Source organism: Homalodisca vitripennis, chromosome 2, assembly GCF_021130785.1.
Source record: "Homalodisca vitripennis isolate AUS2020 chromosome 2, UT_GWSS_2.1, whole genome shotgun sequence".
NCBI lineage: Eukaryota > Metazoa > Arthropoda > Insecta > Hemiptera > Cicadellidae > Homalodisca > Homalodisca vitripennis.
Window position 1 is genome coordinate 80745584 of NC_060208.1, and position 26554 is coordinate 80772137.

General features: G+C 31.9%; 1 protein-coding gene across 2 annotated transcripts; it reads left to right on the forward strand.

Annotated features, from left to right (window-relative positions):
* Positions 1–474: 474 nt before the first annotated feature.
* LOC124354250 (gastrula zinc finger protein XlCGF52.1) lies at positions 475–26247 on the forward strand. 2 transcript variants are annotated; one of them, XM_046804568.1, is made up of 3 exons: positions 475–592; positions 10539–11385; positions 20606–20897. In XM_046804568.1, the coding sequence occupies exons 2-3, from the start codon at positions 11059–11061 to the stop codon at positions 20753–20755; spliced, it is 477 nt and encodes a 158-aa protein (XP_046660524.1). In that variant the 5' UTR covers positions 475–592; positions 10539–11058; the 3' UTR covers positions 20756–20897. The 2 variants fall into 2 exon arrangements, with proteins under 2 accessions (XP_046660524.1, XP_046660523.1); XM_046804567.1 differs by lacking the exons at positions 475–592; positions 10539–11385 and adding an exon at positions 16440–17922 and having other exon boundaries at positions 20606–26247.
* The last annotated feature ends 307 nt before the right edge of the window (positions 26248–26554 follow it).

The following is a 26554-nucleotide window of genomic DNA, read 5'->3' on the forward strand; positions in this document are numbered from 1 at the left end:
TAAGATTGTTATTATAGTTCATTTAAATGCAAAATTTTTAATATTTAAAAGTGATATGAGTTGCTTTGAAAATCAGTGTATCTGAGAAAAGTACGAATGCATAAATGCATTTTTATTTTTCAAATCAAAGAAAACATTGTTGAAGATTTTCACACTCATTTGCATAACAGCGTATAGCTTGATGCCAGCAAATAACAGGTAATAACATCATTAATTCCACTACTTTTAGGTTTTCTGGAAAATATTACCTTCATAGTAGCGCAGTAGTTAGGCTATGACCCTCTAACCGGGAGGTCACGGGTTCGATTCCCGAGGGGATAAGTAAATGTTTGGAATGGGTGTGGATAATTTTTCTTTTAAATATTTAATACCATTGAATAATATGTCCTTGGCATAGAATTAACCCCCTTAAAATATATAATAGAGTTTGATTCTAAGAAGCCACAGTTTTCGTGGTCTTTGCTATCAGTATACTAACCACAAATAGGGTAATTAGCTTTATTAGGCGTTTGTCGATTAGGCCTTTGGCAATCTCAGGCCAGCCAGGCCCAGATAAAAACAAAATGGAGAAGAGGAGTAGTACTGATTATAGGTTTGTAATTTTCTTCCTCAATTAAGGTAAAAATGTATATTCTACAATCTCTATTAGACAACTATTTGTGCATTTAACATTATTAAAAAAAAATCATAATTCACAAAATCTACTTATGTTGAACTGAGTTATAGTAGCCTAACTTTCATTAGCCTAGATTTCTTATATGCTAATAAACATTGAAGTGTACAATGACAAAACTGATACAAAAATAAGGAAATAAGGCCACAAATTCATATACTTAAAAAATAAAAGTATAACACTCATGGGTGTAGCTAGAAAAATGTTTCGGGGGCAAGAACCTATGAGGGGGTGTGGAGGGCTTAAAGGGTTAGTTTAAAACTGCTTTCATGTATAAGGCAATATTTAATTGCAGGTCATTAAAAATCAATTCTTTTAGTATATTTTTGGTCCATTGACCATTTTTATATTTTCCTCTTCCAAGGGGGGGGGGAAGGGAAGCACACCTTATCTTGCTCCTATGTTTAGATATTATGATTAGACTAACTTGGATTGAACATAACCCAAGGATCATAGTTTTTAACCCTATAAACACCACAGAATGTGTGATAGATTTGTATCAAGGTTTAAGAATAAATTGGTTTAAAAATAATGTTACTTCCATAATTAAATGTTGTATATAAATTTCTTCACTGTTAGTTGCTGAATAGTAATTAATTAGTATCTAACTGATATTGAGCTGTATTGTTTGTAAAAAATAAACTAAAAAACACATATGTTGTGTTATGCTCCTTGAAGTGAATGCTAAAATTGTGTTTTTATAGCAACCAACTAATTTATAATTAAATTTTGTCTACTTTAAAAATATATAGTTCTATATAGTTTAGTGTTTGAAAACAACATTTTTATTCTGTTTGTTGAAAATATGTATACTTGAAATTGTCATAGGCCTAAATGTCAATTGTCATACCCCTAGCTATGTTGATATATAGCTGTTTTACATCTACACAATTAAATATTTTAGTGCTTTATCTGTAGTCTACCATACCTATACAAAGTATTTTCTTACATTTTAGTTGAATTTTGTTTATTTCTTGACATTGAGAAAGGCAAATGAACTTATGCCACAAAGTTACACACGTTACAAAAATTACATTAAAAACATTTTCTGAACTCCAGGTATTTCCACCGAGTATGAAATCGAAATACGTGTCTTCAGCTACATAGAACATAAAAAAAATTGTTTTATTAAAACAGTTGGTGAAATAAGTAACTTATGTAAAGACATGCGCATCGACACCTGATGTGTTGACGGTATTGGCAAGCAGGAACTGATTGAGTAGGTTAATATAGGATTGGGTAGGCTGTGGAGAAACTATGAAGACAGCCTACATACATTTTTTATGTTAGGCCTTGTGTTTTATTGTTTTTGTAAACCTGTTCACTATCAGAATAATGACCTGGGGTAGGCCTAGAGAATAAGTAAGTGATTAAGATTGATTGATATGACATTTAATAGTCAGACAGTGAGAATGAATACTTTTGATCCTGAGGCAATCGCTGTTTGTTCATATGAAACACCAAGCCCTGTTTATAATTTTTATAGTGCAATGGTTCCTATAATTTCACACTTGGTTCCTATAAGTGAAATTGCAACAGGTTGATTTTAATCTGCATGGAAAGGCTCACTATAATCTTCATACAATACAGAACAACCCCAACCCTGCAGTGTAATTTATATTGTAATCTGAATTAAATGCATATCAGATTATAATTAAATGAATTACTTTTATTAGCTGTAGTTCTGTAAAGGGCTACCAAAACAATAAAAAAGAATGTTGAATTTAAATTATTGATTGATTTATTTTTTTATTTATTTACATTCTGTTGTACATTATCATAGAGATAAGAACAAGGGTCATGGAAGTCTAGTATGGAATATTTTGTCAAGTTAATATAAAACAGTTAGACTTTCATTGTTATTAGGCCACTCATAAAATCTTTCAGTTGGTAAAACGGATGCTCCAGTAACCAGTTCTTCAGTCTTCGTACAAACTGCTGTTTTTCAGTCTTCCTAAGGTGTTCTGGGAGGACGTTCCATAACTTTGCTCCTGCGTAGGTAGGTTTCTTCTCTGTCATAGTGAGTCGGTGTACTGGGAGTTGGTAGTTGGTGGCATGCCTAGTATTGTAATTGTGATATTGTGCACTGGTTCTTGCTGCTTCAGGTGACTTAATATGGAGAAAGGTGATAGTTTCCAAGATGTAGAGATTGACAACAGTGAGAATTCTTAGACCTTTAAATGGATGCCTGCAGGATTCCCTTTGCTGGAGGTTGCTAAGAATTCTGATTGCTCTCTTCTGAGGGACTAGGAGACATTGCATGTTATTCGTTGAGGTGCCTCCCCAGGCAGCAATCCCATATCGAAGGTGACCTTCGTATAGGGCGTGGTAAGCAGTCTTGGCTGTTGCTGTGTCACATGTACTTTTTATCCTGCGAATTACTGTACATATAATGCTGTACTCAACTTTTTGCACAGAGAGTCTATGTGGTCTGTCCATGTAAGGCGGTTGTCAATTATGCCCAGGTACTTTGAAGTGTCTGTTAACTCCAGCTCTGGTAGTCTCCCTGCAATTTCCTTGTGTCTTCCTAGGACCAGCTGTTTAGTTTTATTTTCATTTACCACAAGGTCATTTCCATGGCTATATTGAAAAGCCATATTCAGAGCAGTGTAAGCAGCTATTTCAAGTTGATCTGGTTCTGTTTTACCTAGTAGAAGCACTGTATCGTCTGCATACATCAGCGTTTGTCCGAGATTTTGCATGAAGCTAGGTAGGTCATTTGTGTATAAAATGTATAAGACCGGTCCTAATACAGAGCCTTGAGGTACACCACGCGTGATGGGCTGTGGTACTAACTTTATTTGATGTGTTAAATTGTTTGAGGTGTGGTTTATTTCTACCATTTGGTTTCGTCCTGTCAGGTAACTTTTTATCCAGTCATGTGATTTTCCATTTATTCCAAAAGTCGTCAATATTTCTAAGAGATGTCCATGACTAAGGCAGTCAAATGCCTTACTGTAGTCGATTAGAATGGCAGTGGCTGTGTTACCTTCTTCTAGTTGGTCTGTTAAAAATTCCACCAGGCTAATAAGAGCTGTTGTTGATCTTCCAGTCAAAAATCCATGTTGGTGGGGTGTCAGAAGTTGATTATTTATTATGTGATGAAGCAATATGTTTAGTACCAATTTTTCAATAACTTTGGAGAAGGTGGGTATTAATGAAATTGGGCGGTAGTTAATTGCTTGTGTAGTGCATCCTTGCTTAAATTTAGGGTACACTTTGGCTAGTTTAAGTGCTGTCGGGAATATTCCAAAATTAAAAGATTTATTTATTATGTTAATTAAAGACCCAATTAGTTTTTCTTTACAAACTTTCAAATGTTTTGTTGAGACATTATCATATCCAGCTGAGGTTTTAGTTTTCAATGATTGGATAATTTGATCTATTTCTTTTCGGGTTTTGTGGTTTCTTGGTTGTTTACTGTTAATATAGTATCTTCAGCTACGTTTATGAAAAATTTATTGAGATAATCTGCAATTTTTGTGGGATCTCTAATGAGTTTTCCCTGTATGTCTATTGCTGCGGGAAGGTGCTTTTCCTCTTTTGGCTTTCTCTCTGAGTTTATAACCTGCCAGACTGCACTGGATTTATTATCTGCTGATGAAATTGTTTTTATGTTATCTTGGCGTCTAAGATGTTTTAGTCGTAGGTCGTACTCTTTTTTTTAGAAGGGATACATTTCTTTTGTCAGTTTCATCTCCTGTAGTGTTGTAAAAATCTTGGGCTTCAGTGAATTGCCTCCTCAGATGAACTGCTATGGGGTCAGTTGAAGTTTGTATGGCCCGCTTTGTCCTCTTTTTCAATTTTATTATAGGGCAAGTTGAATTGATGGTAAAAGAAAGAGCACTGTTAAAGTTATTGTAGGATTCTTCTACATCATTCGTATGGAAGACTGATGTCCAGTCTTGCTGACGGAGGAAAGTTTTTAAGTTAAGCAGATTTATGTTGCTCATGTTTCTGCGCTCAGTAGCAGGTGGCGGTGGTATGTGTTTGTTCCATTGAATGGTGCAGAGCTAGCCAGTGTGATCCAAGATGGCCGTATTTATGACCTCAACGTGAATCTTTTCTGGTTCAAGGTTAGTACAAACACAGTCAATGGATGTCCTTGAAGTCGGCGTTATCCTTGTAGGTGGTAAGTCAAGACGATGGATGTTGTGACTAGTCAGGATTTCATTCATTAAAGTGTAGTCATTCTTTTTGGTCAGGCTGTCAATGTTAATATAACCCATTATTAATACTGGTTGGTTTGTTGGTATGCTTTCCAGTGCTTCAGCTAGAATTTCCAGGCTGGCTTCCAGGTTTCCATTTGTTCTGTAAACTCCAACAAGAAAGAGATGGGACCTACCAAGGGTAATCTTAGCAATAGCTATTTTGCATACCAATTCTGTACGGCAATTGTATGTCTTAATTATGTCAACATGATGGTTTAAAGATTCTTTTGCAAATATAGCAACTCCTCCCTTTTGGTGGTGTTTCCTTCAGTATTCTGCAGTGAGTATATACCCAATAAGTCTTGTATTTTGCAGTGATTCAATTTTTTGTCCATGTTCTGTTAGGATCACAAAGTCTGGTTTCAATTCAAAAAGAAGGGTGTTTAGGCGGTCTATTTTGTTGGATATCATGTCAGTGTTTTGGTGTAGGAAAGTGAGAGTTCTTTCTTTGGTCTGTTCTTGTGCAGGTTGAACATTCTGTTGTAATGTGCAAACATGTTTGTGATTAATGGTTTGTTCAAGGAGATAATTTGGATTGTTTATTGGTTCTTTGATGTAATGAGGCATTTTCTGAAATGATATATTGATTGTCTTAAAATAATCGAACAACAAAAATATCTATGATATATTCAAATAAAATAAGTGTTAAACATATTAATTCTATCTGGTTCCTTCAACAGCAATATTAATTAAAAAACCAAAAAAGTAAAATAATTTGGTAAACAAAATATGTGTATGAATTAAAAGAGTAAATTCCTGTTTTTATCAGTGATACAAATCATCACAAAAATGGATCCTTATCAGATAATTTCTATTCTGTAAAGATATCCAACCAGGTAGTCTGCCAAATGATGTATCATTGTTTAAAGTGAAGTGTTTCTCATTCCAACTGTCCTATGGCTAATTAGCATTTGATTTATTTTTGACTCTCACCTTTAAATTACTACCTAATTACTTCAAATTTGCTACCTACTTTTGGCACCAAATCTTCCTCTTGAAACAGTAAAAATTAAGTTTATGAAATATGTTTACAAATTATTATAAAATAATATTAGTAGTAAATGAAATAATACTAATTAATCAAGTTATTGCTTTTAAAGTATATCTTCAATAGTTGTATTTGAACTATAAATAGAACTTAAGCAAATACAATATTACAATCGCCTGTTTCTATATGCAGTGTAATAAAGTGGATTTTTTGTGTGTTTAGTTTTGATGATAGATATTGATATATTTAATTTTACTCAATATTCTATTCGATTGTTTTGGTGGCCTGATCTGCAACTGCAATTTTTTTTATTGGTTATAATAAAAAGGGGCAGAGTACAATAAGTGGACCCGTATTTTATATTGCTTATTACAATCATCAAAAAACAACTTAGATAATATCTATATATTATATTATATTGAATAACAACTATCAATCAATATAATTGTATCTTAATATAATAAATTAAAGTCAAATGTTTAAAATTAATAGAATTAGAATTAGTTTAAACAATCACATAATGTCAAATAATAAAAGATCCATAACCATTAATCAAACAATATAATTAAGACACGTGATAGGAAAAATGTAATTTAAATAAATAATAAAGGAAATATAACAACAAAACAAACATCTTAAAACCGAGAAAGACTCAGTAAATCATCTTTGTGTTATTTTGTTTAGATTTCTAAAGTTAACTATCTTTTTTATTTCAAAGAAGTTACTTATAGAACAAATTCTATTTAGAATATTAAAATGTGTATACAGTTGGTGCAGATGATTTAGTTATTGTTCAAATGAATTACCATTGGTTCATTACATCATTGTGTATACAAATTAAATATAGTTTGATCATTTCTATATTAAAAACCGGGTTTTCTTATTGTACTCTACGCTAAAAAGGTTACGGTTTTTTAACTTTTCTTCTTTATTTCTATCAATTTAAAAAGAAATAAAATAGTCCTAAAATGTTATTTTAAATTTTTACGCTTTTTTAAATTTTTTATTTAATAAAAGTTTCAAAATTTATTCCTTTAACTTACATAAATAATGCTATGAGTGTTCAATTTCTGTGTGCTAATTGCCAATATTTTTAGTATCTGAAGGGGCACAATTGTCGATTTCAAACATTACACTTCATCTTCATAGGTTTATATTTAATATTAATTAAATAAATAATGGATGATAATATGTACCATTCTGAAATAGTCTAAAGTAGAATAATCAATTATGTTTAGCCATCTTATTTTTTGTGTGGGATAGCGGGATTTCGGACATTTGCAATCATTATATGTTATAAAAGGTATAACAAAACGTTTTGAGGATTGGAATCTTATCCTCTTCGTCAGGTGGGGAAGGTATTAGTACATACAAAAATAAATAACAGAAAGAAGAAAAGAAGGCAAAGAAAAGGGTTCAAACATACCCAAAAGCTGATAGGTGTCTAGTCCAGGCTTTGTCACTGCAGAGAATGCAAGTCCTGAGCACGAGTATGAGAAACAGTCACAAATCACACCAGCACGGATAAAAGTAGGATACTCACCAGTACCGAATATAGTGTTCTTTGTTCTGTGATACGATTAAATGTTAACAATATATGACACATACTTTAACTGCTAAAGAATTCAGTCCGCCTTCAGCCTAGTGCTCCAAGTAGTATTCTTGTGGTTACACAATTTTTGACTTACAGTTATTGATTGTTCTTGTATCTAACAAAATATTGGGACTACCTGTACTACGAGAACTCTTGCAGGCTGTAGTGGACATATCTCTAATCTCATCAAAAGCACCAAAACAAGTTCAAAATTATGGTCTATGCTTTCTTTTTATCACATGGTGAACTACATTTCCCATATATTTAGTTTTTAAAGGAATAAGAAACAAGCAATGTAGAGCCCTACCGGGCGGTTTTGTGTTACCATGCAAAATATTATGGATAAAGAAATGATTTCTTCTAAAAATTAAATTATAAAAACACTTTTATGATTGGTTTACATAGAATATGTTGGAAAGCAAAATGGGTTTGAACAAGTACTGTACATAAAGCATAAATTCTTTATTGAACATATTCTTAGAGAACAGTACAATTTAAAAATTCATTTATCGTGTAAAATGGATGGTCTTGAAGCCAGAGTTTTAGTTTGTGTCCAAACTGCAGCCGGTCTCTCCTCTTCAGTTCTAGTGGGAGGGCGTTCCACAGCTTTGCTCCGACATACGTTGGCTTCTTCTCCGTGGGCGCTAGGCGGTGAGCTGGAAGATGGTAGTTTGCAGCATGCCGAGTGTTGTAGTCATGTTGCTGTGCTCCAGTCATCACTTCATCGGGTGATTTCAGGTGTACGTAGGTTACAGCTTCTAGGATGTATAGGTTGACCACAGTGAGAATCTTCAGTTCTTGAAAGGCTTGCCTGCATGATTCTCTTGTGCGTAGGCTTGCAAGGATCCGAATTGCTCTCTTTTGGTGTATTAGGACCCGTTGCAGGTTGCCTAGTGTGGTACCTCCCCAGACTGCAATACCGTATCGAAGATGTGATTCGTAGAGAGCATAGTATGCAGTTTTAGCTGTTCTTAGGTCGCTGATATATTTCATCCTGCGGATCACGTACAGTCCTGCGCTAAGCCTTTTACAGAGGTTGTCAATGTGGTGTGTCCACGTCAGAGAGTGGATATATATATTTATATAACATATAAAATTTGTTAAGATAATATTAAAAGAAAAACTTGGAGAAATAATAAACATTATTTTATATAACTCAGGCTAAATGTTCATAAAGTTGGGCAAAACCTAGTGCATGTTACTACATGAGATCTGACTAAACATTAGCAAATATTTGTATATTAATTGAACAAAATAATTCCAGAATAAATAAATTTGTAAACAAACTGAGTACAATCATATGACTTGTGACATAGTAACATGTGTCCTTCACAAGTTATCTCGAGAAAGATTTCATCTGTAGACGTTAAATTTTGCATGAAACATCATGTCTATACAAACAATAATGAGTAATAGGTGGTGCAGGTCTATCCATGGGATTTTACTGATGTCATTGAAACCTAGGCTGGCTTTCTTTTAACAGGAAATCTCAAGACTCAAATGAGCTATAGGCTTAAATTTGTGTGCACCTAAGTAAAGCCTGTTATATGACAAGGACCGTACTCAGTTTTGGTGGACCCCAAAAAAGATATTCGGCCGAGCCCTATCATATCCCTCCGCCCGCCACCGCGCCCCTATCACACTACTTCACCTACTGTTATCCCACTGATAACATCTTATTGTTTTGTTAATAATAGTAAGATTCAGTAGTAAGTTACAGTTATTAGATTGAGCTATCTTGTCCGTTGACACAATCCCTTCAAATAGTCATGTGGCAGGGCCTGTCCCGGACTCTGGTAAAATTGTCCAAAAAAACCGATTTGAGTACGGGCCTGCATGTGACATATGGTGTGGTGTAAATTCTACATGTATTACTTGTGGAACCTTAAGATGTATGAAATTTTATTATTTCATACTATTATCAACCCCCTAAACCAATTACTAAATGATGTTTGGTGTCTGCTGCAGTTGCTGTAGGCATCATAGCCAATTAGTGTCCTATCGCAGTAAATAGGTTTTCATTAAAAAAAAATCAATTGATAATTTACACGATTTACTATCAATATTCAGTAATTTTGGTAAGTTTGATTCAGAAATATCTTAATTAATTTTATTCACTACATTAATGACACAAAAATATTACATTTCTAGAAAAGTTATTGTCAATGCCATGAGCACTGGTCACTTTGTTTTTGGTAAAATGTATTTATGTATGAACTTGGGAGCCAATAGCAAAGTTGAATTGACAGTTTAGTCAATGATTTGTGTGTAAGTAGACTATTATGATGCTGTTTACTTTTTAAACTGAAGGGTTTCTTCTTATTAATGGTATAGCTTATTTTACGTTCCAATGAAAAACATGTCATTTGGTAAGTAGAAAGTATTAGTTTAAGAAACTGTGTTTAATGTTTGATTTAATCTTTAAATTTTCCTTGAGGATAATACATTTTTACACGTACACTGGCTGAGTCTATTATCAAACCCATAACGTATAGTACTCAATATTCTGCAAAAGTATTAAACTAGCTGGAAAAACGTATGTTAAGTCTTTAAGATTTAACTCATGAGTCATGAGTGTATAAATCAGTACATGTACAATTCTTTTTCTATATAATTTTCTCATTTGAATACTATCTAGTTTTAATTAAAAAGTCAAAGCAATAGACATAAAAATAATGATTCCCATTAAAAAATATTAAAATTCACAAAATTTGAGTTTAATACTTAAAATTTGAGATCCAGATATAAATACCGCAGAATGTGTTATTTTGTAATAATGAACATGTAAAAGGTGAGATGTTGATCTCTTATATCCACCTTTTGATAGTAATGATTTTTATGTTAGTATTGACAAGCAGATTTTTTACTCTAAATACAGATATAACACTTAACATGAATAATCCAAAATTAAATAAAAATTATGTTTGGGATCAAATTGACAGCATTTCATATATAGGTAGTACAAGTATTAAACATATTAAATTTATAAATGAAATGTGAAACAGAAAATTGATAGAATAAAGGTAGATGAGTGTATAGAGTAGTGGCTTATATTGGTTGTGTGGTTTACAGGTGCTGTAATCAGAGAAGTAGGTGAACATGTCTTTGATACCAAGTGTCCCTGTGACATGCAAGGACACTAACACAAACTTCACCGACTTTACAGATAAGTGCTGTTCTAACTCCTTCTTCGCACGAACTGTTAACAAAATGGCTATGGGACTGAATTTTGAAGGTGGAAGGTTTAGTTTCGGGCGTCAGATAGTCTTCTAACTCTCCTTGGGAGTTGGTGTCTTGGACTTCTAGTCAATACTGGTGCCATTGCTTTCATTTCATTTGCCAAAGATTTAAGGCTTATTTAAACTTGACTGACCTATCTTACCGTCACTTCTATTAAGGGTGACCAGTAGTTAATGCATGTCCATATTTATTTACAAAGAGACACTGTATTTATGTAGGCTATTTGTAATTGGGAAGAAGCTCATCTGTTGTGTACAAGGTATAATATGGATGGAAGACGTATAAATCTTATTGCATGATATTTACGTATAGAATTGGCTCAAGAGTTTGGGCATTCTGAAAAACATAAACGATGAAACAAACAAAGATAAAAGATGAGAAGAGTGATGAAGGTGAGGATCAAGTGCGAGGAGTGGTTTATTGCTGTGAGTTCTGCGATAAGCGGTTCACACTACCTTACAGTTTGAAGAAACACTTGCGCTCACACACGGGAGAGCGGCCCTACAGCTGCGACTTCTGTGGGGCCAGGTTCACACAGAGCGGAGCTCTGCGTAATCATGTCCGCAGCAAACACAAGGCAGAAGAGGCTTTTATTTGTAATATCTGTGGAAAGGACTTTCCCATTAAGGACTGGCTAAAATGTCATCTTCGTATACACACAGGGGAAAAAACCATACAGGTAATAATAAGTTATTGGTTTTATAGTTTTCAATATATCATTTAGACTTCAGGTGATGATAACATCACTTTTGAAGAAGTATATGAAAATTGAGAGGTATCGACATCATTGTTAATTAATTGTATATGCTATACATATTTTTAAATTGGTGATTATTGCTTGTGCTTTTACATAAAATACTAGATTTCTTAACTTATTTATGGTAATACCTAATCCCATACATTTTGATGTTTAATAGCTTTGCCAAACCCAGATTTCATTTCACAAACTAACAGTTGTCTCCACGGAAATGTGATGAGAAAAATTACTTGGTTCTTATTAGTTTTTGTGTGAGTTTGAAGTCTTACACTATAACAGTCTGAAACTTATTATACAGGTTATAATAGTAATCCTAAAATATATTAAACAACCTAAATGAAGATCGCATAAATTTGATACTGACCTTATCAGAAAACAAGCAATTAGAGTTTGTATATATATATATATATATATATATATATATATATATATATATATAAAATATTTAAGGCGCTGAAGAACTTCTAAAATATACACACCACTGTATTTACCAGTTTTAGGAAGCTTGTATAATTAATTGTTTTAGGAAATTTTTCTGACGCCATAGTTGAGTTTGTCTGCCCCAATCAAGAAAATATTATATACTTTTATCCTAACCATCGAATTAATTTCAACAAAAACTGTTAGCCTAGTTGATTTACAATTATGGGTTTAGGAGTGATTTGGTGTTTTAGGTGTTTCTTGTTATATTTTGTCCTCTTATATTGGTTGACAGTTTAATTCTTGAAAGTTATTCATTAACTTACATACAAACCTTAATCTGAGTAATTTGTATACAATTTATCTATACAATTTTTGCGAACCAAAAGTAAATTAAAAGTTTTAGGCGAGTCGGCCCGTCCTGTGAGACCTCAGCCAAACAATACATCGGCGTTTCCCTGCCGCACTAACGGTTAAAGGTTTCAAAAACCTACTTTGGTCAGAAAGCGTCTATTTTCAGCTCTGGTAATTTACTTCTGGCCTAAGATATTACTAGTACCATCAGTTGAGTTTGCCTTGTGGTCTGGATGAAGAAAGCATATATGTACATACATAAGACTGAGAAACCCTACATCTATATCCTTTTTATCATCGAACAATCTAAAAGTATCTATTCTGGCTGTTTTAATTCACTTCATAACTTATTAATATTATCTCAATACTTGACAGCAATGCTATCACTTAGACTTTGTGCATATTTATCTACCGACTTTGTAAAATAATAGAATAATTTATTAGCTACACAATATCTCTCTGAAATACATAGTAGGCAAGTCACTTTTAAAAATAGATAAATACATATAAAATCTATTCTGTCCATTTTTTGGTAAAAAAACACTTCATTTACAAAAAGAATTTATATTAAAAGTCTTATAATGATCTATAAAATGCTCAACACTGTAGATGGTAATTTATTCATCATTATTGGTAAGTTAATCAGCTGATTGATCTATTATTTAGTGGACATACAGTACCTCATTCCTTAACGGTATGTACATCAACATATGTATCAATAATGTTTTTACTAATATAGTATATGACGCATTACTGTTCTTAACAAATATGTAAATAAAGATTTTTGACTATGGAGAAGACTGCCAGGATTTAGTTTTGGTGTATGTACATTATCCATTGAAATATGTTGGGGAAGAGTCCAGAGTAAAAATCCTTAATAGCGTTATGTAGAAAATAATACACAAGAGGTTAGCTTTAATTTCAATGTCTTTTTCCTGCAAGTCTTTCTATTTTTTTTTCTATTTGTAAATTGTTTTGGTCTCTCAACTTGGTACAAGATCAAACAATTAACACCAAAATTCCCTGAAATATCTCATATTGTGCTAGCTGACATTTGGTAGAAATTAAGCATGCTGTTCAGTCCAAAACTTTCAAATGTTGCTTCTGAAATTCTCTGAGGTTTTTGAAAGTAATTCTTACATTGTTTGCCATTACTTCCCTTTTTTCTGCTCTACACAGACTTTTTCCAGGTATGTTATCTTTAGAGCTGGTCTCTAAAACTTAAAATTAAAATTTCTGAATTGAATAAATTGTTTAATGCATGGAAATAATTTCTTACAATAATTTCATATTCTAAAATCAGTAAGCTTTTACTTAGAATGAAAATAATTATGTTATATTTTGATTGAGATAGTGAAACACTGCTTAGTAAGGACTGTTTCATGATATCTTTTGCCCAGTTTTCAAGTGTTACTTGGAGAACAGTACTAATTTTGTAAACACATAAAGATTAAAAAAATATGGATGTCAAAATTTCAAATTTCAAATTTCCTATCATCAGTAATGCTATGTAGCTATTAGTATGCTCATGTTATCACTTGTTCAATTATCAGTGTATATAACAATTAATTTTGTCGATTAAAATTTCAAAATGGTTTAATTTTTGGAAAAACTTTAAGTCCGTTACTATTCATTTGTCTTGGCTTGTAAAACTTATTTATTCTATTATTATAGGCTACATTAAAATAGTTTAAAGAGTCTGTAAGATACAGAATGCTCCCTAGTTGAAAGAAAATCACTGAAAACATTTTTTCTTAATTGCACTGTGAGAAGTAGTCCATCCTAAGTGGCTATTGATTCATTGTTGATGTTTTTGATGTCCTTAAACTCTGTTATGTTTAATACTTCACAGCAGTTATTGCCGACTGGGTAGATGTCTCTGAGACTATATTTGGGTCTGACATGTCAGGATATTCACGATTCTGTAGAAAAACAGAGATTGTATGTCACAAGTGTTGCATAAACTCAACAAGTTTTAAACCATTCCTTTTAACTTTTCTGGCATCAGTTACAATAGTTACAGAACACACTTAAAATTAACTATTAGAGCACAAAGATGTTCCGGATTGATACCATCCCGCACACATCCCATGGGCGAACAGATCAGCTGGTTGAAATTTCTTTTCTTGAAGTTTTAAACGTTTTATCATTTATTTCTTCATTAGGTTTTTGAAAATAATTTATCTTTGGTGATTAGATTGTAGACAGCCACTCCGGTTTCAGTTACATGGCAAACCAAGTGATCCCTGAATTTGTACCACGGATTAAGTACCAACAACGGGTTTACCAAATTACCTCTTGAAAACTTAGCTACATCAGCACTCATATTTCTATCATTGCTGAAGTCCCCTGAAACACAGTGTACGAAGGTAACACTTTTGTCTCTACAGTTATCCTTTATTAGTTTGATCATGTCTGCATCAATTACGTTGATCTGTTTTTCTTATACATGTGGTTTTCCTGGTAAGCCAATCTCTCAATACAAAATCTCTGGTAATCTTATCACTTGATTGCTACAATCTAATAGCCTTTATTATTAAAGCAACTAGTTTATATTTCCTACTTTTATGAAATGGAAGCTAAGTTTAATATAGTGAAATCTTCCAAACAAAGTATTGCGAATTTTGTGTATTTTAAAAAATTATTTATTTATTCTTGAATATCTATTTTGTCCCCTTCAAAGTAATCCCCCTGGGATATTATACACTTGTACCAACGTTTTTTCCAATCTTCGAAGCACTTAAAAAAATCATTTTTTTGTATCTTGTTCAGCTCCTCCTTCGATGCTGTCTCTATCTCGTCAATTGTGGCGTAGCGTCGTCCTTTCATGGGCCTCTTCAGTTTAGGGAACAAGAAAAAGTCACAGGGGGCCAGATCTGGGGAATACGGTGGCTGGGGTATCATTAGTGTGTTGTTTTTGGCCAAGAAGTCGCGTACAAGCAGCGATGTGTGAGCAGGGGCGTTATCGTGGTGCAAAAGCCAATTTTTGTTTTTCCACAAATTCGGGCGTTTCTGGCGGATTGCTTTGCACAAATTGCGCATAACTTGCAGGTAATATTCCTTATTCACCGTTCTACCTTGTGGCAAGAACTCATGATGCACCATGCCTCTGCAATCGAAGAAAACTTTAAGCAAAACTTTCACATTCGACAGAACTTGGCGTGCTTTTTTTCGGTCTTGGTTCGTGCGGCAGCTTCCATTGAGATGATTGAGCTGTGGTTTCCACATCATAACCATAAACCCACAATTCGTCACCAGTTATGACTCTCTGGAGCAAATTCGGGTCGTCGCGGACAGATTCCAACATCTCATTAGCAATGTTCATGCGATGCTGTTTTTGATCGAAATTGAGCAATTTTGGTACAAATTTTACGGCGACCCGTCTCATGCCCAAATTATCGATTAAAATCAAATGGCACGAGCCGATCGATATGCCTAGGTCCTCGGCAATTTCTCTAACGGTGATTCGACGATTGGCCAATACCATTTTCTTCACTTCATCAATTTTTTCATCTGTTGTTGAAGTGCTCGGGCCGTCCGGCACACTCTTCGTTGTTCACATCTTCTCGGCCTTCTGAAAACATTTTGTACCACCGATAAACATTGCTTTTGTCCAAAGTAGCTTCTCCGTATGCCACAATCAACATTTGGAATGCATCCGCGTACTTAATTTCGTTTTTCACACAAAATTTGATACAGGTTCTTTGTTCCATTTTTTTGAATAGGTAAAAATCGAAGACAAACCAAAACACATGCAAGCGAAGCAGCTGTCAACAATTAACTGAACATTCAAAATGGCCGAAATTGTCAACATAAGTGAGAGACATATGTACCAACATAACGCCACAAAAAAATCTAAATTCGAATATACGCAACCCGCGAAAATTCAAAATTCGCGATACTTTTTGAACACACCTTGTATATATATATATATATATATATATATAAACAACTCTGGCAAGACTAATACATAACTATAATATATATTATAGTTATAGTATATATATAAACTTTAAAACATACATACATAAATATATTATATATATATATACCATAACTATTTAAAGTTTATATATATATATATATATATTATATATATATATATATAAACTTTAAATATATATATATATATATTATATATATAACTATATAAAGTTTATATATATATATATATATATAGAGGTATATAATAGTTATGTATTAGTCTTGTACAGGGTTGTGTTTTTATACGGAAGCTGAAGTCTTGTTCAACTGCTAAATTAGTTCTAAATGCCTATTATGTTTTTTTATGTTCATTAATAATTGTATGTTGTAACCCTATGGGGTAGCTCAACTGGAGCTAAAAATGTTTTTGTGTGGCAAAGGAAAGTAGTTAGATTTATTGCTGGTGTTAGTAATGGAGATTCTTGTAAGAATTACTTCATTAATTTTAGTATTTTAACTTTGCCTTGTATATTTATTCTGTATATTTTATTGTATATCAAAGACCATTTTAACAAATTAACCTTAAGATCTCATGTACATAGCCATAATACAAGAAGCAAAGAAAATTTTGATTTTAGCTATGTTTGGCTAGAGAAATCTAAAACTACCCTAATTCATATAGGCATAAGATCTTTTTTTAATGCCAGTACCATACAGAAATATGCCCTATAAAAGATGTAACGCAATTATAGAAAATTAAAAAAAGAAACAAAGCATACTACTCAGTTAAGAGGATAATCTAGATGATTTAGTATGACATGTAAGTAGGCCTATCTAGGCTAGCATAATAATTGTATTATGTTTAATTTCAGAAAAAGTTGACTACCTATTTATTACACTGTAAACTGTGCGTAACGACATTAAAGTTTCTTATGGAGATTATAGTAAAAAAAACAAACAAACAAAATGTTTTACAGGTAGGATATGGTAAAGTTTGTTAAAAACAAACAGATATACATTGTATGAGAAAGTTTGTTAAAAACACACACACATAGATAAACACTGTATGAGAAAGTTTGTTAAAAACATACAAACAGATAGACACTGTATGAGAAAATCTTTTTTTAAACATACAAACAGATAAACACTATACGAGAAAGTTTGTTCAAAACATACAAACAGATAGACACTGTATGAGAAAGTTTGTTAAAAACATACAAACAGATAGACACTGTATGAGAAAATCTTTTTTTAAACATACAAACAAATAAACAATGTATGAGAAAGTTTGTTCAAAACACACAAATGGATAGATACACTATACTATTTATTGTCTTTGAGAGGGTGATTACTGATTTTATCTCTACAGCCTATGCAAACTTGAGCTAATGAGAGTGTCAATGATATTTACTTAATAGATTGTCAATGTCCATGGATACCAGCATAGCCCAGCACCAGGACTGTTAGATTATGACAACAGCTGATTGTCAGTAGTAATCAACTTTCCTGCAAGTCGTTGGTAGTGGGATATCCTGTTTGTAGAATCCTGCCATAGGAAGACTACAGTAGTCAATCTCTGGATAGTGCTCTCTTATATTTTTAAAATATAATTTTTAATTGTTTAGATTTATTATTGGCACATTAACAGCACATGCTATGGTTACAAATTATGTTTTAAGATACATTAGACTCTTTTAGTGGAAATTATTACTTAAATTCACAGTTAAATGTAACAATGAAAACATGTGCTTCCAACAAATGGTAAGTGAATGGAAATTCTTCATTAATTTAATTATATTGTTGTGTATAAAATTTGAAGTTTAAGACTTATGAATAAATTTTATACTTATCTATTTCTTTTGGAATGCTTTACATATAGCAAAATTTAATTGAAATACATTAGAACTGTGAAAGAAAACTGTTCAATATTCACACCACTTCATAAACAACACTTCAGTTTTAAGCAAATTAGCTAGTTGAATATTAATAGGGCTAATTCGCAATACTAAACAATCCAATAGCTATACAATGACACTGTACTGTAATTTAGTTACACTATAACTAGTTATATTTTCAACAGTATTGATTTTTTTAACATGTTTTGTTATGTTATTTATGCACTTGACATTTTAATTTAAGAGACGTTAGAATTTTTTATACCATTCACTTTATTTAGTTCACTAACACTCTGGACAACTTTTTATGGAAAGCTTATGGCAAATTAGTTTTCCATATTTACAGTATGTTGTGGTTAACCTTGGTTTTGAATAGTGACAAAATTTGCAATATTTTCAAGGTTCCTGCTGATGTTCATTCACATTCACAGGTTCTTCCAACCAGCTTTCCGATCAATTTTTTCAAAGATAAATTTATTTTGAGATAATTTTGAAGTCTTGTTTGCAATTTTGTTGTAAGCTCACTGTAAAGAGTTAGCATATTGACACATTTTTTGGCCTTGAGAGTAAATATTATATGTTTAGATCTCGTAGACATTTATAGTGGGCCGCCACCTGTTGTCTTTTCAATGGTTGCTATACAATGCTACATGTACATACATGAAATGATACATGTTCGAGACCAGAACCACAAGGTTTTTGTTGTTAGACTTAAATGAAACAACTGTAATATCCTTCCTTATAAAATAAAGGGAAAAGTTGGAGCTTTACGATCATAATACTTTTTGTCGATGACCTGCACAGGTAGGGTTTATTTTTCTTAATTGTTCTCACAGTTGTCAATTTGTACTCTTTAGAAGACGCTGAACAAGTAGAATGCTTGTCTATTGTTAGGTTATAATTGGAGACCTTTTACAGTTTGAATAAGTAAGAATGACTCGTGGCAGCAATCTTTGGAGGATATATTCCCTTTCCTAAATATGTTTTTGTGCCAACCGTATACTTAGTACCAACATCATAGTTCCATATAATATCTTTTTATTTCCGTATTTGTTAGGTTTATAAGGAATATACATTCTAAAGGGACATGTCTCTCTAAACCCAACTAACTGCTCATCAATAGTTAGATAACTTCTTGGCTTGTAGTTCTCCCTGCAATTTTTACAGGATATCCCAGATGTTAGAGATAAGAGCCAAGTTGTTGTTATATATTCTGGAATCTTGTCTCTTTTTCGTACAATGTAGACAATTCAGTAAAAAGTTGAACCTACACTCAGTAGTAGTAGCCTCGTATCTCTCACTACCATAAGAATTGTTGAACAACAATGTTATTTTTAAATGATTTTCTTTAAGTGGGCAGTATAAAAATCCAGAGAAATGCTTCCAGTTCTTCCATATCCAAGTTTGAGAGAACCATATGGTACTTGTTTGATAGATACTTTCCATCTGTAAAGCAATTTCTTTGTTTGTACAGTTTAAAATTTCCTCCATATCGTTCTTAGTGAGAAACAATTGCTTGGAGTAAAGACTTTTTTGCTCTCTGTGTAGGTCCAGGGATATTGTGTACATTATCTTTAGCAGGAGTTTTTCCATGAATTCAGTTAGGTGCCCAAACAAATTTATTGCTCTATCCAATTCAAAATTCTTTACTAATTATAATGATTGGGGGAACTTAATTTAATTTTATTTTTGTGTTCTTCAGAATTTGTGTTTATTGTAGGTTTTTTGTGAAAAATTCCTTTTTGTAGGACTAAGTGCAATTTCTCAGCTTCTTATCCTAAGAGAAAAATTTTTTTGATAGTATTGTTCATACTTGTAGGTGATTATTGTATAGCTCATTAGAGTGTAAATACCCCACATCCTATGCTCAATTCTAAGGTAATTTGAGTTGGGAAGACGAGGATAAGGAGGATCTTTCCACAATTTATGAAGAATGCTTATCATCTATGCATGGAATTGTGGTATTTTGGTTAAATTAAAATAACCATCATCTAATTTTCTAGCATCATCTAAGGTTCAATTTATAATGCAACATGAATAAGTAAGTAATTAAAAAGTTGTAATGTTTGCAGAAATAAGGATTGGAAAGCGAGTTGTCTTTTATTTTGTGAAACATGGAAAAAAATCACGTTTATATTCTGTACTTTTTTAGTTTCAATAGTACCATTGATACCAAACAAAATTGAATCAATATTTTTGTTTTGTTATTAAGAAGCAGATAAAGTGTAAATATAACTGTAATAACATATCCAGGTGAAGTTCTAACAAGAACAAAAAGAAATACAATATTAATAGTTGCTCATTATTTCTCTTATTTCTTGCCTAATTATACTTAAGAGTGCTCTAAAATCAAGTACACCAATGTCTAATGGATTGGACAGAGATAATTAGATTTGCGATTTTGTCCAAAAACTTCTTTCTCAACTACTTCCTACAAATGATTCAGGTATTGATAATTTGAAATTCCATGTAAAAAAAGATGTTAGTTTTAGATACTAGTAATTGCAGAATATGCACAGCATTTTGTACTAATGACTTGTGTTACACAGTTGCAGAATATGCAACAAACAGTTTGCTCGGAGCAGCCAGCTCACTCAACACTCAAAGTCTCACAATTACGAGAAACCCTACAACTGTTCCATGTGCAGCGCTGGTTTTATTTGTCGTACGAATCTGATGAACCACATCAAACGGCATGAGGGCGCTGCAGATTACATCTGTCACTTGTGTGGGAAGAGTTTTGTTAGGCGAGACGGCTTGAAAACTCATCTCGACTTCCATGCGGACCTGAAAACTTCTCACTGTAAGATTTGTAATAAGAAGTTCAAGGGTCATTTAATGCACCACATTCGGACACATTTGAAGGAGAAACCACATGCTTGCTCTCACTGTAACATGCGGTTTGTGCAGCGCTCTCAGCTTACGGTTCATGAGCGCGTGCACAGTGGCATTCGTCCATATCGGTGCCAGGTGTGCCACATGGCGTTCTCTCACTCTACAGCTCTGAAGATGCACGTTAGACGTCACACAGGGGAGAAGCCCTTCAAGTGCCTCATCTGTCCTAACAAAGCCTTCAATCAACTCCCCCACCTGAAGAAACACATGCTCACCATACACAAAACCGATAAACCATACATGTGCGTGGGCTGTCAGTCATTTTTCAAAACAAAAAGCGTGCTTTTGGAGCATGAAAGTGGCTGCCAGCTAACCAATACCTCTGGAAAGAAAAACTTGACTAACTCAGCACAAATGTCAATAGAGAAGATGAGGTTGTTGCTGGCATGCCTCTTCCAAAAAATATCATCCCAAGAGAAGTTAGATACATTGGGCTATGGGAAAGTATTGATAGATGAGGTTCTGTGTTCATCAATCGAGAATTCAGGGCGAAAACCTTGTCGAGATGATAGTTTAGACGAACTAGAATTATTGAAGAGAAACATAGAAATTCTTCTGGATTGGACAGTGCCCAAGATGTACATGGAACGGTTCCGCAGAGAACAACGTACGGTTGAAGATCTCTTGGAGGAATTGACTACGTGACAACAATGTAATGTCATCTTCATATCATTTCAATCTTGCGTAGCGAGAACAATAATCTGTCTTGCCTTTATATTTGTGTTAGTCATTGAGTCATAGTTATTTAGTTCTGCTACAAGCTGTTCACCAAAGATAAGTCTTGCCAAAGATGACTAATAGTTTACATCATTAAAAATTGTTATTAGGATAATAATAAGAAAACTAAAGGCCTTTAGTTCTCATATCACTATTTATGAGTAAAGTTTGTGACTTGAAATTTACAAAATTTCTTTCAATTGCTCAATTACTGTAGTTGTATTTCTTGTAGTTCAAAAAAATCAAGAATGCCTACGATTAAAACCTAGTTTGAAGCATAAATTGAAACAATATGTAGCTATCAAAATACAATATTGTCTACTTTTTTAAAACATAACCAATGCAAAGCATGTAGTTTTAGTTCCAGATGATGTTTAGGTTTATAATAAGAGTGTGAGTAAAGTATTACCAAACTTTTGTTTCCTTGGTTGGTGAACTTAAAGCAGGCAGCCATGAAAAATGAGTAGTGGTGTACACAGTTCTATCTCCTCACTACTGTTTTGTTCATTAGTTTAGCCACAACATGGCAGAAGTGATCTCAGCAGTGGTTTTTAATGCAGGTCGGTTATAAAATACCTAAGGTTTGCTATACTCTATACTTGTAATTTTTTATATGTGAGTTTTCAACCAATCTGTATATCAACATATTCAACACAAAATAATTTCTTTTTTGTTGGTAATGATATAGGAGTAAATATTTGAGTTATTAGTGGCCAAAACTTCTTACTCACCAAATAACAGTGTTTTATAATCTAACTTTGGAACCAGCCCAGAGTTTGGTGGTTAAAATCACCAGTGCTGCTGAATCGTGGTTGGAACTTGAACTTGTGCCTTGGATATGGCTGTAATGGTGAGTAAAACAAATGTTGAGATAGGATTGTGTCCATGCCTTGTGTGTGTATATAATACTTCTGGCTAGCAGTTTGCCTTGTTCAGAGTACCAATCATCAAAGCAAAAAAAAATTAATTTATATTTTACTCAACCTTGTATTTTAGTTATTATTTTAATATCAAGAAATAATAATCCAAAGGTTGTAAAAATCATCCAAATAATTAATTAGACTTTCCCACAATTTAGTTTTAGTTTTTAAAAATGTAACATGAAAAAAACTTTGATAGAGTTCAAATTAATTATATTGTTTAGGAGTTGTTGAATAATATATAATTTTAGCTAATTGATATGTTTATCCTATATTTAAAGTGGTCACATAATAAATGCATTATGCATAATAAATAACAATTTATTGCTAATTAAAGAAACCAAAGCTTTAATTTTCGTTTTTTTATTATATTGAACAATTAATTTAATTGGTATTTACTTCTGTTTAAAAAATAGCATTAAATTTATTCTTCTTCTAGGCAACATTTATTTTTATGTTTTAATTCATAGTGAAAGCTTGTATGATCCTATACAGATTCTATTTCAAGGTGTTTTAATTATAAAACCCTTTTTAATATTAATCACCTAAATATGTGATAAATATAAAGTCTTTTTTAGGTAATCTTTTTTGTAATTGAACAAGTCTGTCAATTACAAAGCTTCTTTTACAAAAGAACTTGTTTAAAAATATTGTTTAACTGAACTTATATTATGTATTGAATAATAGAGTTGTTTAATTTCATATTTATTAAAATACATATTGATAAATTCCATTAGTTCAATTAATATCAATTAATAAATTATGAAATTTCCTGGTTGTATGAAAACCTTGCTCACATAATATTGTAAACAAATATATAAAATTGTATGAAATATATAATATAATGTAGTAATATAACATCATTATTTATGATACATTGAAAGAAATAAATAGACATAATATTTTGTTGCTTGTATATTTTTCAAGTTAATATATTTGTTTACTCACTAAGTTTATATTTGCTTTAAATGAAAAGTTTTGCTTTTAGATAATTTTTTACTTTCATGCATAATTTTAAATGTGTATCTGTTTTCGAAATATTCATATATGTTAAAAGTTTTTTCAATTAAAAGGTTTAATTTAATTTTTTAAATGAAACTTTCTTTTTATAATAGAATTTTTAAATTCTTGCATATTCATGCTGCATCACAGTACCTTCAACATGTGTTCATAACATTAAAGCTACATTTAATGTTAGTAGTATGTTTGTACTTTATCATATTTGTGTATTAGTAGAATTTCTGATAAATACAAAAATTATAATTTAATGCACATATTTATTTTGTGTGACAAAGAATTTACAGGTTTTGTATTTTATTTTTTTTATTGCATGCATTTAAGTAATGCACAATCACAATCACACATTTCATTTAAACAAAATTACAAAGTATTTTTATGAAGTGATTTTTACGTGTGCACATATTTTAAGCTGTATCTTCAAATTTGTTTTATTTTATTTTAATTAATAATGTTGGTGCACCAGTCAGGAATATTCTCAATATGTCAGTATTTTCTTGTAATTCAAGGTATTTTGTGGTGAATATTTTTACAATTTAGATGCCTTGATTATGGACTGGTTTATTAAGGAGTCTTTATGATTATAAAAGTTAATGAAATATATCAGGAAAATAATATGAAATAATATACGTAAAATATTTATGTAGTTTACAGTTAGTTAGTTACAGTTAAGTTAGTTACCTTTTCCCATATTTTTTAAGAGTAAAACTTACATTGCCAACTAGGCAATTCTATGAAAATGCAATTTTGTTGTAGATTTGGTATAGCTCAGAAATGAATGATACATAAACTTGTTATTCAATATAACTAATAATAAGCATACAGTTTCCAAAATAAATTGATGTTTTGTGGTGAGCCTTTTCAAATAAAAATTTTATGTTTAGGCGACACCAGAAATAAATTATGTTGTTAACATAAGATTCTTGCGTAATGAGTTAGAAATAGATTGTGCTAATCAAATGGTTCCAATTTGTTTCTGTACTGGTTGTGAGTTAATGCCAATAATTTTTAGTCAAATGTACATCACAAAATACCTTGAAATTTCTTCGATCTCACTTAACAAATTCATTTTGTACAAATAGATTTATGTTGGTAGAATCAGTCCTGTATAATTGAGGAGGAGGTAGTTAGGTTCTGTAAGCCTTATAATATAAACACTAGCTTTAACAAAATGATGTATATTTTTCTAACTCAGTGTAATCGTGCTTGTAGACTGTAGCTGGGTTGCTTCTGGTGTTGGTTTGGTGGTGGTTCCCATACTTATGTTGATCCTTTTATGTGTTTTCAGGTCTTGTATATTTCTTCCTCAAAATTGCTCCATTGTTTGTCAGGTCATCAAAGCCCAAATCGTTTCAGTCAATCTTGAAACTCACTTATTCAAATGAAGGAATGATTACAAGTTTCTCAAGATTACTTACAAAGAATCGATAATGAATGTAAAATCATTTAGAGTTCTAAATCTTGATTACTCAAACTATATGAAAGAATCAAAGTACAGCGAGCTATGTTGGAATACTCTACAAACATCTTAAAGTTATATTGATTTATTGATGTTCTGTTTTAGTAACAAATATTACTACTATCTTTACAACTACAGTATATAAAAGAAGTCTCAATTAAAAGACTAGTCTTTGTAGCATAATTCTATGATTTAACAAATGTTTGGTTTCAAATAAGAGTAACATTTCTTCTAATCTGCTTGTATGTTTTATTAGTATAAAACTATGTCAAAGAAAAGTTCGTGGCCTTGACAAAAAGACTGGAGGTTTCTGTCCAAAACTGCTGAAATAACTTTTGTCAAATAAAAACATAACACATGCTTTTCTATAACACCCTCTTTGGTGTTGGGTTTGAAATATCTCAATTCCAAAGATCTCCATGAACCTGCTAGTCCATTGAAATTTAAAATATAATAAGGTTCCTAAATGAACAGTCATGTATAAGATTTTACTTGTTTTGCTTAGATTTAGTTTAACTTTTTTTCATATTTGTTTTTTTTTTCTAAGCAAGTTCTTGTCTCTAGCCATAAGTTGTTACCATTTTGTGTTCACAATCAAATGTCATAGTTTAAGTTTATTTATACTTAACACATAGTCTGTAGCTTGTTACCAAAGGTGCCATTATATAAAAAGTGGAACAAATCAAGGTTTATTATTTTTAGCATTGTCAGTAAATTTATATGGAAAAGGTAAGTTATATATAAAGAGTGGGCCTGGGATTGTTTGGGTAAAAAAAGCTTGAGGGTAAATAAAGGTTGTTTTGTTTTTTTAAATATTTTTGTTTGTAATAGGAAATTTTGTTTATGGTGTTGTGACATTTATGTTTTGTTGGTTGTCAGAGTTTTTATTTCGAGTTCTTACCAGATCAACTCCAGAGTAACCAAAGCTTGCCAAAGTTATTTACTTTAACAAAAATTATATAATAAGTACTTTTAGTTGTTGTATTTTATTTTGTTCACTTTCATTTATATTATTGTTGTTATTCTATTATTTATGATGCAAGAGTGTTTATGCTAGAGTTGATGCTTTATACATTTTTTAAAACTAAATTTTGTAGTTTTATGTGCTTTGTACGTTTTACTGTCAGTAAAAATGTGCATAACACAAAAGTGTGGTTTATTAAAAGCATTGTGAGAGCTTCTAGTTTTGTTTTGCATTTTTAAACCTATACAATCCTAACATGTATTTCTTGTTGATACAATATAAGAAAATGCAATAGAATAAAGTTTATTTTAAACATGACAACATAGTAAAAAGGGAGATTGCTACGTAATGAATAATTTGACTATGAGAATAAAATGTTCTGAGTCCAAAGACTGAAATATGGATTCTGTATGATTTGGTGTATCTTTTTTTTGGTTGTGCACCGAACGTTTTGGAGGTATTAATATGTCTTCAGCGTATTATTAACTTGGTGACGTCTTTTGTGCACCATTCAAACAGAATGTGA